At 46.9% G+C, this 15,817-nt stretch overlaps 1 protein-coding gene across 1 annotated transcript; it reads right to left on the minus strand.

Moving 5' to 3' along the window:
- Positions 1 to 1,093: 1,093 nt before the first annotated feature.
- Positions 1,094 to 15,530, minus strand: LOC147672983 (RING finger protein 223-like). Its single transcript, XM_086947842.1, has 2 exons — positions 15,422 to 15,530; positions 1,094 to 4,508 (listed from the first exon to the last, which is right to left on the minus strand). The coding sequence occupies exon 2, from the start codon at positions 4,499 to 4,501 to the stop codon at positions 3,827 to 3,829; it is 675 nt and encodes a 224-aa protein (XP_086803968.1). The 5' UTR covers positions 4,502 to 4,508; positions 15,422 to 15,530; the 3' UTR covers positions 1,094 to 3,826.
- Positions 15,531 to 15,817: the final 287 nt, after the last annotated feature.

Below are 15,817 nucleotides of genomic sequence, written 5' to 3' on the forward strand. Positions count from 1 at the left end.
TCCAGTAATGTCGATGACAACATATATCCGCTCAATGGGTATCAGGGTCATTGATAGGAGGGGAGGGGGATGGGGGGGAAGAGGTTTTGTTATTGCACCCGTCTCGCTCCCCACCCCAGATAATAAAGATTCCTCAACAGTAGAGATCCCCAGTGCACGCTTCCAGCAGGCCCTTGTTGCCAATCCCCACACTGGTGCCAAGCTAGGATAGCAGATCAGCCCCTAGGGGGTGGTATTTGAGGGTGTAAGGGGGGGTGCCAGAGGTATTTACCCTTATTGACAGGCAGGCCTCTTGCGCAAGGTCACTCCGGGAAGAGGGGAGGGGGCACCCGCATGTAGTTGGACCAGTCACGAACTTACACGTAGGCTCACTGCAGGCTCTGCAGAGACAATGTATTTTATTAGTTTAGGATTAGGAATTGCTATGTATTAGAGACTCTGTTATGGTCAGCCATCCACGGATATTGAAAATAATATCCAATGGTAGTTGTGTGTGATCTGTGCCTTGGGGAAGGAGGTGTGCCGGGACAATAGTCTGAGGATTATGGGAATGAGGGTGTTTAGGGGCGCAGACTCTGCAATACCTTGCCATATTGCTCCATCCAGTGAGATTGAAGATTTTTGGTGGACAGTAGCCCATCTATTGATTAAGTATGGGAGTGAGGCAGGTTCTGACAGCAAGTATGAGGAGAGCGGCAGTAGACTCCCTGGATTCAGGGTTCCGATCATGCATTGGACAATATAATCTCTACCCATCACGCCCAAATGCACAGATATCTTCACTCGTCATTTGTAAGTCCTTCCATACCTTGCTCCTATACTTTCACATCACAATTTATCCACCCATCCATCTATTGGCTGGGCCACCAGACACACGTGGTAGACTGCACCACACAGGATTGCTCCATCCAGTGAGATTGAAGATTTTTGGTGGACAGTAGCCCATTCAAAGTCTTCCCAATTCCATCTGGTACCCAACTTTTCCATCTCTCCAGGCCCCTTTCCAACATCAGTCTTCAGAACGTCGATGCAGCTTTAAGCAGCATAAAGCACCACTCAAGAAACCAAAACAAACGACACAAACCAAGGTGTACAGTTTAAAAAGTATAAAAATATTTATATTTAACACAATTTATACATAATAATAATACAGATTTGTCTTTGTTGTCCAGCTTGAGTGTCTTGCTCGTTGATCAGTATCTTCCCATCTCCCACAAGGACCCTGCCCGCCCCCCACTCATGCAGCATCAGGAGACAGGGCAGCCGACATTGTTTTCTAGGAACGTGCACCTATTGCTTTCTTTGGGTCTAGATAGAAAGGGTTTCCAGATTGCTTGACCCACCGTGGCTGGCAAAACATTTAGAACTCCTATTTTTCATTGACCCATTAAAATATTAAGCTACCAAATCTTTCATTTGGGCAAATTAAAATTTCCCCAGTTCCAACTCTTGGACTTACACGCTTGTTTGACTAGCTCCCAATAATCTTCAATTTCACTAGTGGGGGATAAATTTCACTTCAATTTAAAATTGGTCAGTATAACCATAAACGTAAAACCCTGCTCACGAAAGTAAAAAAAACAAAACATAAGTGCAAAAACGTTCCCTATTGCTTTTAGCAGTAGGTCATGAATGTGTGTCAGCTTACCCATGTCCCATTGTACACTCCCATGTTCAGTGCAGTTAAACGTTTTCATGAAAGGTTCACCGCTGAAGAGCAGACCTATGCTAGATAAGACTTCGGTTTCTAGTACTCTTTCCAAAAAAACATAACTGAAGGCGGGAAAAGGGAAGTTCTTTGGGTTGGTGCACAACGTGCAGCCAAGGCTAAAAAGTAAAGGATCTAGGAAAACAGAAGTATGCAATGTGTATCCTTCCATAATATTCGCATCAGATTAAAATATTTGAAATACTTCATTATAAATCATAAACAAAGTATTACGTGGATTTTTATTTGCTAATACAATTTAAAAATACGATGCAGGATTTAAAAAAAAAATTGAGGTAGAATGGATTTGAAGCTTAACAAGCATATTCAATCCTTTTGTGCGTTTCAGTTGCCCCTTTTGGAAGGGGGAAGTGTTGATGCAAGCTTACGCCCGCTCTTCAAAACCTCCAAAGGAAGACGAGGAAAGGACAGTGCTTTTTCAAACATTCGCATTTATAAAAAACCTATTGGGAAACCGGGTCCCCTTTAAAATAAAGTGCAATAGTTGCCCAGATCGCTTGCCAATAGCTAGGCTCTGCCATACTGTTTATGTATGGACATTATACCTCCATTTTAGGAGGAAATACCCTTCAAGGCCTACCCTTTATGGGGCTTGACCATGGGACCTTTGAACATATTTACAGAGATCCTTAGGTAGGAGGTGAAGCACCCGTATGTAAACTAGGTTTTGCCTCTTCTAAACAACCACGGACAGCGGAACCTTTACTACAATTAATTAGAAACGGCTAGGGGATTCTTCACTTCATCACCATTTCACCGATGAACACACTTTTATCACTGATGTCTCAGTAGGAACCATGCCCACCACAAGCCTACTGTACCATAAACACTCCGTCCGATCACTTGCATCACAAACATCAATCGAGTGTCTGTGCTACCACAAGTGACTTGTGTAATCCACTTCACTGGAGTCACAATTCCTCCCCATCAAACCCCAACCTGATAAGGGGGCTCATACTGGGAGTACATCTCCCTGTCCCACTCAACTGGTGCCCATGTGTGGTTATGCAAGCTCCATTTTTAAATTGGATAGATATAGGATTTTTAGTGCAGCGTGTGCAGGAAATTGGACTGTACACAAAATGGCACCGGTAGGTAGAAGCCTCTTTCAAGCCATCACTATTCCAAATCTTTAATCCAACTTATTTGTTCGTACTCAGATGGCACCCAAGACCTGCGCTCTGGTTTACTACTCCCAAGATGGTAAATGAAGCTGCTCCGAACCTCGAATCCCAGCCCTTACCAATGCTCCAAGTTTGCCAACAAATGGCAGAGTCTGGCAGCGTTGGGCTGGGCTAAAGTTCACATGGACAAAGAGTCCAAAGTACCAGAGAAGGGATACCATATTGTAGCAATATATCCTTTGTGGGACCTTCTCACATTCGAACTAGTCTTTTAGTGACAGGTAGTGGAACAGACCCTTAAAACAACTCAAAGTTCCAGGGAACAAACCTTACTTGTCCATTTTGACGTAGAACTGCTAAATTCAAGGCTCTTTTTGGCATGCCTTGCTGTTAAGTCAAATGTTCTGCCCAATAGCTATGTAATGGGCAGCAGGAATACTGCAGTTTTAAATTAAGTAGCAGTAAAGTGCTACAAAGGCATGACAGCTCTACTTTGGTGGTTGGGAGTACTTTTGAAGACTTTGCGAGTCCACAGATTTCATACTATAGGGTGGTTTACTTCTCACAAAGTTGTGCATTAAGTTGGTTGGCAGAATGAAGCAGATTCTGAATTCACAGTGGATGCAGGGTGTCTGGATTTGATGCATTGCCTTTTTGCAAGGTCATTGGCCCTTTTTTCGTACATTCTCAGAAAATTGACATTGCATAGTGTAGGGCCATTTATTCTCGCCAAGTCTTTCAAAAATCCCCATTTGCACAGCTTCTGGTTGTGGGCCACCACAATTTAGGATCTCTGCAGGCTGTTGATTGCTGTGATGTGTCATTTTCAGATCCACTCTTGGCACCTACAGAATGTCATGATCCAGTAGCCTTCTTGTTCGCCCAGTTAGTGCTGTAGTGTTGTGGACAGTTGCACAGCAGTAGCGGTTGGCCACAATGGTGATTCGGGATCCAGAATCGCTCAGATGAACCCTTAATGGCCATTGGTGTAAGACACATACATGGAATTGAGTGGATTAGAGGTGGGTGCCACCGTTGCCGCACAGCGCAAGTTCCCAGTCTTCAGTACACATTGGACTGGCCAAAGCAGAATACAGAAGAGGATCAGCAGCATTAGGGCAATTGGGAGTATGCGTTTCCAGTCACTACAGCGGCAGCAGGCCCGCACCCCAGTGCGGGGTTCAGCCGGAGGCACTGCCGAGACCACCTTGGTCATACCAATGTCCACACAGATGCATGTGTCTGGGCTGTCGGAATCAGAGTTTGATGGCTGCTTATAGCAGAGTTTTGTGCCTTCGATCCAAACCGGCTCCTCGTGCTGCAGATGGGCAGGCAGGATAGACAGGGTCTCCTGGCTGGTCCGCAAGGCTGGGGCCCCCTGCTCTGGGATAGGCGTTGGCTGCCGGCAGAAGGGACACGGCACCTGAGAAGCAGACTTGTCCGCAGCCTGCGAGGCTACCAGTCGTGCCACACACTCCAGGCAGACTGTATGAGAACACTGCAGGGTCTTGGGTGTCTTGAAGATGTTGTCGTAGGAGCCGAAGCATATCGAGCACTCTAGCATGGACTCTCCACGCTCCACATCCTCAGCTGGAAGCTGCAGCACGTCCAGCGCCTGCGTGTGCCACACACTCATTGAAGTATCCATGTCTCTTCTGAAAAGATAAAGGACAGATATTAGAAGCTGAGAGAACAATCCTAACTAACCAGAATCTGATAATCAACGATTAGGAAAAGCCCCCAGAGAGCCCCCTCTGTTGCAAAAACCCACAACTTCTCAATGACTGCCTTTACATTGCACCCCAAAAGACCAAGGAATTGGCCACTAAGACACTATACAAAAGCTGATTGGCAATGGGTCACTGATTAGATCATAGTTTTCCTATATTTTGAGGATTATGGGCCAGTAGACAACAATCCAGCATTACGCAAGCTGGATAGACAGACTGGATTGGGTCAATTTGCAAACCTGTGGAGGAAGACTGGAGTACGTTAACACCCTGAAGTCTGAATCAATTGGATCATCCCAAACTATTTCAGTCATGGGGCACATCTTGCCTTGTTTGCATTTTTCTTTTTTTTTACAATTTTTCCCACAATGCCCTTGTGCAGTAAGCAAAATATATAGGAGGCACCCAGACCATTGAGTGGATCCTTCGTTCTGTGAAGCTAGAACCCTAATGAAGTTACCTCGGTGTCTTCAAACAACCGCACTCATAAGTATCAGACCCCGAATTCCAGAGAACGGCGAAATTTTAGAAAATGCAGTCATTTCATGGCGATTAGGCAGTTTCAGACATTGCCATCAATGTTAATGTAGATGGACGGTTAGAGGGGGGGGGGGGGGGTATGGCACCGATGCCCAATAATTATCAGTCAGGCGGAGGTAACAGCCTAGGTCTGAGTAATGAACGAGCGCGTGCAGCCGACGGCACGTAGTCAAACACTCCTAGGAGCCGGTGCCCGAGCACACCCTCGTCTCGCGCCGAGCGCGCACAGCTCGAGACACGTACACCAATATTAATGAAGCGCGTCCGCATCAGTTTGTCGCCTCTGCACACAGCGAGCTGCAGAACCGGTTTTAGGACTCTTTGGAGTCTCGCTGGAATGCGTTTTATTAATTAGCCAAACCGACATCAAAAATCCGGCATTGGTAGGCCAGGCCCATGAACTCCCGGGCCGATGCACTCGAGCCGGCCTGTTCCCAGAGAAGATGGCGGCCCTAGCAGGGGCATCGGCCTCTCCTGAGAGCTACGAGTCAGCACGCTGAAGTTGTGCCCCAGCGCAGGGTAGGTGGAACCCCAAGCAACAAGGGGTAGACTTGGTATGCCTATCATACAAGACTAATATTAAATGAATATCGGAGGGCTTTAGCGTTCGAACCTTTTACATTTAAAAAAGGTCGAAACTAATAAATGGCCATTTTTGTCTTTCAGGATTGGTATCAGCTCTTCACTGGAGGTGGTCAATGACACCCATAGAACTTTTGAGTAGACTAGTTTGTGTATTGAATTAATTAGGGACACATTAATTAGGAACACCATGATAATTGTGATCCGATCAGGAGCTGGGGCTCACAGATCCACTGCCAATTACATCCTTGGCTCTGTGGCTCAGTTTTCCGCTGGAATATGACCAGAGCTCCGATCTTGGCCCCTTGGTTGTCTCCCCTCGTGCGCACAGCCTTTCCACCTCAACCACTACCATGTCCCAGGCCTCACTACACTTCATGCTGGGCAGCCTGGTGTGAGCCTTGAAGGTAGCTGTCCTGTCTGATTCTATAATGGTGAAGGCTGGAGCTGCGCACATTCCAAGGAGTAGAGCCACATTAAGGGTGAATACCCTCAAAGTGCAGAAAGTCTCATGTTCAACTCAAATTTTCCAGTTCTATAACCCTTTCGCTCCTCTTCACACCTTTTCAATTACACTTTAGAACAGACTTAGAGCTTTATTTAGGTGTTTTGCCTCATTTTGTAATGCCTTAGTTTCCCTTTATGTTCTCTTCACCACTATTTTTTCCTGCTGTACTAGCTGATGCGGTTGTATAACTTATTTAATACTATTTTGTAATTTATTTTTATGCAAGACTGACATTGGCTGACTGATACACGGTGTATGCTGCCAAGAAACTGTAAACGAGCCACAGAGAAGTGTTTGGTACTGTGTGAGGCCACATGAACCACTTCTATACAGGTGCATGTGATCACCAGATTACAATATGATGATTACTCATACCACGCTACTAGCGTGCGAGACACCTATTCTCCAGCAGGTTTCCGCTTACCCAAGGGCCATTGGTATCCCTCTGGATGCAGTGTCATGCTTACTAGCAGAGGCAGGTATTTATTTCCAGGAAATCACAGGAGGTGAATTTCTACTCGGGAATTTCCTGGTTGTTGGGTTATTTTAGTCTGAAAAGGAAGTGCCCAGGTCTCTGCTTACACCTGCACAGGTGAGCTGTAATGGAGCAGCATTGATGTGGCCTCCTTTAGCGGCAGAGCCGGTCAACCCTTCCATCCCCATTCTGGATGTGCCACAGGTGGTGGTGCACGCGCCATTAGACCCAGTGGGTTCAGTATTGTCCGAGATTAGGGAGGCGCTGAAGGCGTTGGCTCCGGGAGGTGCGGTACCAAAGATTACGGTCCCACCGGCCCCACTCCCACCGCAGCTGTTAAAAGGCTGAAAATTCTTTCTGATTGATATGTAGTCTGGCCAACAGACCGGGCAGAGCCTCTACAAGGCCGGTAGGCTGGGGCCAAGGTCAGGTGCATGGCAAACTGGGCCCACAAACACCTGGTTTGGGTGGACTCCCTATGTGGTGCAGTGCAAGAAGTCATTCCTGGAGATACCACATCTTATACTCAGTCCTGCCAGGAGAGCCCAGACATTGCAAAAAGCGCCCCCCCAGAGGGATAATCGGATTTCAAAGTGTCTACATAAGTGCTTTGATATTTACTCAGGGAGCCAAGGACCACACGTGACGTCACCACCCAAGGGAGGTGCCCTATATACAAGTGGCCTAACCGCCTGCACCAAAAGAGAACATGTGACCATAAAAGTTCTGCTTTCAGAAAATGCCTACTCCTTAAAAGTAATCACAGTGTGGGATGCGTGTCTTCACGAACAACAGCAGCGCCGGAGCCGGGCTTAAAGCAGGCACCGTGCTGTGCCCACTGTGCACTCTGTACCTCCAAGAAATTCAGACCTATGCGGCAACAGTGGCGGCTCTGGAAGGGAAATGTATGGAAGGGGGGCATATATTGGGCTCCAGATAAAACTAGAGGGGCCACCTGCAAAGAAGCTATAGATTTATATACGCATATACACTTACACACAAGATTGCTTAACCGGATGAAATAACTTTGTATGCATGTCTGAATATATACACGTATGTATTTTTAGACCGTCACATATTTACAAAGCCAGCTGTAAACGTTTAAAGCAAATACCGCTTTGCAGAGAAATGTGTTCGGACACATCAGTATGCCGAGCAGTGGCGGTGCGTCCATTGGGGGCGTTGGGGCGTTGCCCCACTAGCCTTGGACGACCGCACTGGCAGTGGCAATGAAGAATGACTTTTAAAAAATAAATGTGTGATTTAAAGAAATTTAATCTGACCCGAGCGCACTGCGCGCTACCTGTCCCAGGAAAACCCGACCGAGTCGGGCATCTATAATGAAGTGGGCGGTGGGGGGCGGGGCTGCGGCAGAGTGGCAGGCAGGCAGCGCACACAGACAGGCAGCGGGGTGCTGACTGCGCTTGCTAAATCCCGGAGTACTACATTTTTTGACTGGCTCGCGCATGCTTATAAGTGTAGACCTTCCCTCCCCCCTCCCCCCTAGCACTCCGATACATAGACAGGGACCCGGGGCCCCGGTCACATCTAGGGCAGATAGGGGCCTGCTCGTGGGCCAATCCTGGCGCAGTGGCACTGTTCACGCTGCGCCAGGATTGGCTGCTGCAGCAGGATGGTGCCGTGATTGGGTGTTGGCTGCTCGCACAGTAATGGCCAATCACATATGGCTATATCCAGCCATGTAGTCGGTGATTGGCCATTTCCCTACGCTCTTGGACAGTCAGGACGTCACAGCACGCACGTAGCACACCAGTGCTGCCAGTGCCACCGTCAACACCAAGAGACTGAGTAGTAAGTGTGAAACTGAAAGTAGAACGAACTTTCTAGAAGTATAGTGAAGTCGAGGTCCGAGCCGAGATTGAGTTCTAGTGTGTGGGAGAGTAGAGAGAGAGTCAGTCTTAAGGTAGAACATTGATGTTCTTAACACCCCTCATGAATCTGATCCCAACAAGGCAGACTCGAGTCGACATCATTCTGAGGTGGGAAAACTGCGCAGCATGAATTGCCCGGCAGTGACTATCATCTGTTATGTATAGCAGCACTTAGAAACAGCAGAAGCACAATATTTAGCACTATATAATAACACTGCAAGAGTTCAGTTTGGCGTTTCATGTTCGAGGTTTGAGTCTATTTATAAAACTATCATAATTTTGCTGATGGTGCCGTTGAGACAACGCAATATTGTATGTTAAAAATAATGGATGATGTTATAAAGATGGTATGGCTTTGGCGGAACTTAACGGTGAACATACTACTTTTAATTGGTGCATTTCCTGTCATTTGTTGATTTGTGTTCTGTGTACTATTAACCTCCCATCAACGTTAATTTATAATCTCAAATGTTTTCCTACGAATTCCTCTATATTACTTTTAAAAACTACACTTTCAGTGTCTTAGTTATAGCTACAATGTAAAGTCTAAAACTCGCTGGCAATCCCTAGTTATGGTAAGCTGACCACAACATAATTCATGCCCCGGCGCTGCTCATGAACTCACAGACACAGTATTGATGATATCTCAATGACATCGTGCTTGGGTTGGAAGCCACAGTCTGGGATTTAGCCATTTGGACTCTCAAATGGACATCACTGACGTTCGTTAATGGATTGAGATCCAAATGCTGGCTCTCGACTAGGCGCTTTGCCAAGCCTACATACCCACAGTGCTCACAGTGCACAGCTGTTAGCTAGAACCACCAGTCACAGTGCGCGTGACACTGGTGCCTACTCATCTTCTCCGACCTCGTTGTGACCAGTGTTTGAATCGTGTTGTATGTGCAGCCTAGGACCGCCTGCTTGGATCTGCTTCTTTTGCTGGACTGACATACAAGTTACTGCGTAAGTGTTGACCAATCCGACACTGCTGTAATAATATACTAGTGCAGCATTGGCATTGCGCGCCCCCCTTCAAAGTGAATTATTTCCACCCACTGTGAATGTGTTGAACGTCACGTCAGCATTGCAATTTCCTATGCTCTGAGTCTGTCTGTGCTGTCTCGCACGCACTCACCCTCATCATTGATGAGAGCGTCACTTTATTATCATCTTGCATTTGCAAATTAATGTAAGTAACCGTTCTTATGTATTTTTTTATATATTACTTGTTGTATTTCATATCAGGATGCCGAGCTCAGAGGCTATTATACTGTACACACACAGCTAACACTGTCTTCGCGTGGAGTATGTCGTATTTCCTGTTTTGGGCCATCTGACCTTTGGCTGTGTGGGCTGGATAGAGCAGGGCTACTCCGACCTGACGGCTCCTCGCTTACGGCAGACCCAATATATTCTGGGCGATTTATTTTCAGGTTATTGCCTTTGAAAAGCATCCAGAGCTCGGACAGCCCCTGAAAGGCTGGTCGGGCTGGGAAAGCGCCATTTCCAACATGGCTGTGACAGTGGGACATTTTGGGGTCAGTGCTTGCAGTGATTATTGTAAAGGGCACATGGGGGCGAAGGATGGATTAGTGCTGCACTAAGGCCAAGAAATAACCTGTTCTGTAAACTGCCACTGCTTCCTCAACAATACCTGTTTTCGCCACTTTTTCATTTACATCCAATATTGACACTAGTCCTCCTTACAGTAAATGCGAAGTTTTGTAGTGGTGAAAAGTCAACTCATGTCAGTAGACCATCATGTGTGTCGGGGACTCCTCAGGCTGTGGTTATAATCCTGCGCCAGGGTTCCCTCGGGAAGGGTTTGTAACATTCCTAAGCCAGTGCTCCCGCAGGACATTTTTTATAATACTCCCATGCCAGGTCTCCATCAGGACACCTTCAAAACATTCCCACGCCAAGGCACCCTCGAGAGGGGTTTGCAATATTCCCATGCCTGGGTCCCCGAGGATATGTTTATAATATTCCCATGCCAGAGCTCCCTCAAGAAGGGTTTATAACATTCCCATGCCAGGGCTCCCTCGGTATACGTTCATAATCTTCCTGTGCGCAGACAGGCTGACGTGGTGCTTCTGTTGGGTTTCATGACTTCCATGTATGTGACTCGCTGCTTCCTTTGTAAAGCTCTCTAACGCTTTCGTGCAGTGCAGGCGCTTTATAAAATTGCATCAATAATAGAGAACATGTACAATAAAAGCACGCCATTCGTATCGCCACGGGAGACAGCAGCTACTCATCCCTAACTTGCTCTTTGATCCCCTGCCCGGCCCTTGGCATTCCTGGGCTGTCGTTTTATTAGACACATGGTGACCTCAGGATAGCACCTGGAAGCTTTGAGAACTTGTTTGCACACTCACTGTGTGATAATAGCTCCTACTCCTCACCCTGTGAAGGGACCTTTTATCCTGTGGTACACGTACACGTAAGGTCTGAAGGGGCGGAGGGAGAAGGCACCAAGGATATTGTTAATGTTTTTCCTAGAGAGAGATCAGAGTTTTGTCTAATGGAAGTTTTGACTCATGGAAATGTAGCACAGAAGGTTAATGTGCCTGCTGCAAAGAACATGTACCTGATGAAGTCTGTTATGAAGCTCTGTGGTTATACTGAATAAGCGGCTACCTAGGTTATATGACAGCTCTTTATTAATGTAATACCTGCACTTTCACAATTGCTTTATTAACCTTCCTGCTTTCTCAAATTTGCTTGAAAATGCACAATTTTTCCACTATTTTTTCAAAATTTTGGAAAAAAAACCCTCCCTAGGGGGTTCGGGCTCGCACACTACGCTCGCTCGCTACGGTGCAGTTTGATTATCAGTTTCCGCCCCACCACTTTCAAATGTCACCAGCCGCCACTGCCGAGGTGCATATCCGTTTTTCCCTGCGTCGCCTTCTGATGGGCAGCTGTAGTGGCGTTTGTTGGGGCAGGAGGGAGGGGGATTAAGGCAAAGATGGGGCACGGGCTATGTGCAACCCCCTCCCCCCCTCAACCTCCGACGCCACTGCGGCACAGGGAACATACGAGGTAGCCAATTACCTTGGTACCATTTGCACATGCAATACGTTTTGCTGTAAAATTTTAGTATGCGATGTGGCAATGCCCAAAACATTTCAATGCATGATCCTTGCCCGTCATGCTACTGATCGCCATGTGATCACCCTAAAGACAAAGACCAACATTGGCACCGCAATCAGAAATCTACGCATGGACACGCTGGCACCAAAGCCTTCAAAATAACCAAAGTTACCTCAGTTGGGTTAATGAACCTGCTGCGGAGATCCGCTACTGCCCGCCGGTCCCCATTTAGAGTCGCGCCACGGACCGATCAATGTTTGGATTCAAATAAATCCGAAAATAAATCATATTACTAACACTATTAATAACACGAATAGTGTTATGAATGCATAGGCACGCCCGCACCGTTTTAATAGCAAGGCGGATTATTGGGTGTTCATACAAACGGGCCGCGCTCAATGAACAGCTGCATTTTTTGGTGATTGAAAGGGGTCAGATGATGTCGTGCTCCCGTTCGGACACTGTACAAAATCTAGTCCCAGCACTTCCTAGACAGGACAGCTGTGCGTACAAGGACAGTGCATGCACTTTGTGGCAGTCTTCTGTCTGATGGGACAGTAAGCATGCCTTGTGAGCGTGCTAGGACAGTGCAAGCATTTAGTACAGTTGTCCTGTCAGAGGGACAGTGGCAGGCAGCACCTCAGCAGGGCAGCTGTCCATGCTAGGAAAGTGCAAACATTTTGTTAGAACTCTTGTACGTCTAATGGGACAGTACCAACGTCTAATGGGACAGTACGAGCCCCCAGCAGGGAAGCTGTACATGGCAGAGGACCGTACAGATGTATTACTGCTCTTGAACTTCTAATGGGGCAGTGCGCATGTCTGAGCAGGACAGTTTAACATGTGATAAATGATGTATACATTAGTTAGAGGAGCTCTGATTGGACCTCCCCATATCAGCAGGACAGCCATAAAACTGCTAGGACAGTGCAAGCAATTATTATCACCATTCTGCTTCTAATGGGCAGTGTCCGCACCCCTCAGCAGGGCAGCTGTACATGCGGCAAGGCAAGAATATATTATAACTCCTGTGCTTCTAATGGGACAGTGCAGCTGTACATGTGCAAGGACGGTGGAAGTATCAGCTGCACTGTTTCCTATAGGACAGTCGAAGCATTTGTGAGCATCGCTAGGTGTACTAGATTTCCCATAGGAAAGCTCCTGTACTTTTCATCCAAGCTGCTGCGAACTGCAACTGCACCAGCTGAGCAGGCCTTGCACTGAAGAGTTCAGTTTCAATCAACCAGTGGCAGGCGCGTTGGGAAGGACAGTAAAGGCACTTAATAGACGGGTATATTTGAAGGGAAAAGTGCAAGCATTTCTCAATTGCCAGAAACGAGAACGACCAAATTAACTCATGTCTGCAAAGCGTCTATTATTAGAGCAGTGCCTTTAATTAGAACAGGGCGTTCCAGCACAACCACGTACCGGGACTGCAGGATTTCAATTGAAACGTTCCAGCACTTCTCAGCAAAGCTGCCAGAGAGTTAATAGGATAGTATCAGCACTTTCCAGCTAGGGTTCTGCTGTTCAGAGCACAGCACCTGCACTTACAAACGCTGCTGCACTTTCAATGGAACAGACCCAGCACTTCAATGGAACAGTACCACCAGCATGTCTCAGCAAGTCACTTCCCTGTTCAATTGATTTACCAGCACTTACAAAGATGGCCATGCTATGCCTTAATATTATCTCCTCTTATAAAGGCCATGCTACGCTTTCAACAGGACCGTGCCTCCACTTAAAATGGGATTTATACGTTCAACGAACCAGTACCAGCACTTCTCATTGGATCAGCTGCACTTTCAATGGAACTTCACTTTCGACAAAGAAAACACGGACTTTGTTGCTGTAGACCAATAGCTTACTACAAGCCTCAATAGGACTCCATTTAGCGACCTGGTAAGGACGAAAGGCTGCATCGGCATTACAGACCTATGCGTTATTAAATTAACACATCTCTGCAACAAGCACCTTAAATTCGCGATGATATCACACCAATACTACAGAGTATCATGAGGCAGCACATTTGCATTTTTACACAACAACCTATGCTTGGCTGCACTGAGCCCAGGCACTTCTGCAGGAAAGGGGTAACTCTCGGGCAAAAACAGTGCCTCGCTCAAGTAAACAAGCCCCAAAGGCATCTCAGGGGCTGCATGTTGGCAAAACACCAGTCTTGGCGGGGGCAGAGGTGCCAAGCTGGCTCGAACAGGCTCAGATTGTTTAACTTTTTAAATTACCCTTGCAAGACAATACCAAAAAGCAAATTGAAGGGAAAAAACCCCCAAAATAAAAACATGCTGGGTCAGCTCCCACACACTTCACATTCAGCTCCTACACACTTCACATGGGACAAAGCATCAACCGCAGGACTTCCTGAGGTTAAGTGGAGGTTCTCTAAAAGGGGTGTGGCCTGTATATCTAAGGGTGCGGTTTAAACATTTAAAACTAAAAGCCTGTAGCCCCATAGTGTGCCACCGACGATATTTTGGTTCCCCTCAGAGCTTGGTTATTGCATCCATATAGCTCTTTATGTGTCTCAACTGACACACTTAAAACCAGACAGGACTACTGGCGCCATCAATGGTGGTTAGCCGTTTAAGATGAATGAATAACAGCAATGATGCTGTAAACAGTGAATACTGAAAAGGTTTCAATTCTGAAATTGAGAGACTGAATTAAACATTAGTGAGGGCTGTGGATGGCCAGCGGTCTTCAGAGTGCCTCAATCACTTATGTTACGTGCACTCTGCATAAGACATCTATGCCTTCTTGCACTCCAGATCTTGTCTATCTGCACATCTTACTTCTCAACTCTCTGCTCTTTAGCACCTACTTTTCACTGTCTCCAGAGTGGACAGTCTCCAGAGTGGACTTCCTTCTCCAACCCCCCCCCCCTCCCTCCTACTCCCACCAAACAATGCACCCACTCATCTGTACACACTACACTTTCGTTATATTTGCCCTGGTCAGCATTTTATCAACTGTACCTCCATCACACAAATTTGCTCATGATCACACTTGAAACTGCAATCTGTTACTAGTGCTCGGTTCTCTCTCCAGAGAGGCCAAGAACCAGATCATGTATTGTGAGCCCCCCTTTGGCCCGCTGACAAGCACTGAAAAACTCGCACGGTTCTCATCCTCAACACTTGAGCGCTCAATCGTGGCCCTTAAAAACACCAGCGTAACGTTTAAAAAGAAATATATACAGAAACGCGACATCCTGAATAGATCCAACACTCTCCGGGTACAATATAAACATGTAAAAAAAAAAAAAAAAACAGGAACCAAATCTCTGACTTGGATTAATATTTTTTACATCTATTCTTCAGTAAAACGTTGACTGTTTTTGCCAGGAAAGGACATGAATATAAGGTCTAACAGAGACCCTTTTTAATGATCATTTTTATCACCATAAGGTCTGAGACCAACAGCATACATGCCACCAAACCCAATTCAGGAGGTAGACTGACTTTTTCAACAAACTTCTTTATGTTAGCTATCTCGTGCTTAAAATTGCCTCTCCCTCAACAGAAGTCAATGGGCAAAACATTCTCACAATTTTGCTTTCAAGATCAAGCCCTTTACAGGACTAATATATTGGCATGTGTGCAGAAGGGATCAGGCCCACCCAAAGCCCAGCAAGACTACATATCCCACAATGCATTCTGTCCCTCTCTGTGCAAACAGCCCATAGAACTGTAGTAACATAGAAGTGGTGAGAATGTGCACCTACCTGTCCGAGGTTGGTATGCTTGTAGTATCACATGCAGAGCCTGCACCTGCCACGCTCTCGTGTCCTTTGCGCGTACCCCAGGAATGGTCCCTTGGTCCTCAGTCTCCCAGCCCTGCCCGCTCAGATGAGCAACAAATCTTTGCTACTGCCGGCCACAGGTGCTCTTATAGCCTTCCAGGTGAGTCGCGCGCCCCGCCCCGCCTCCTCTACACAGCCGTGACTTCTGAGGGGCGTGGCACTCCTGCAGTCACTCACCCTTCCTGCTCTCGAGCCCCGCCCGCATTCCAGGGGAGCGGCACGTGCACGTAGCTTAAATAAGAGCACATTCGCCCCAATGCTCTTGCCCACGTTGGAAGGTAGCTGGACGTCACAGTACTTGTACGTCACGGGTCCCGC

The sequence above is a fragment of the Lissotriton vulgaris genome, assembly GCF_964263255.1.
Source record: "Lissotriton vulgaris chromosome 5 unlocalized genomic scaffold, aLisVul1.2 SUPER_5_unloc_1, whole genome shotgun sequence".
NCBI classification, from domain to species: Eukaryota; Metazoa; Chordata; class Amphibia; order Caudata; family Salamandridae; genus Lissotriton; species Lissotriton vulgaris.

Bases quoted from the DNA above. Each gene is read 5' to 3' on its own strand.
- LOC147672983 (XM_086947842.1), bottom strand. From the start codon at position 4,501: ATGGATACTTCAATGAGTGTGTGGCACACGCAGGCGCTGGACGTGCTG.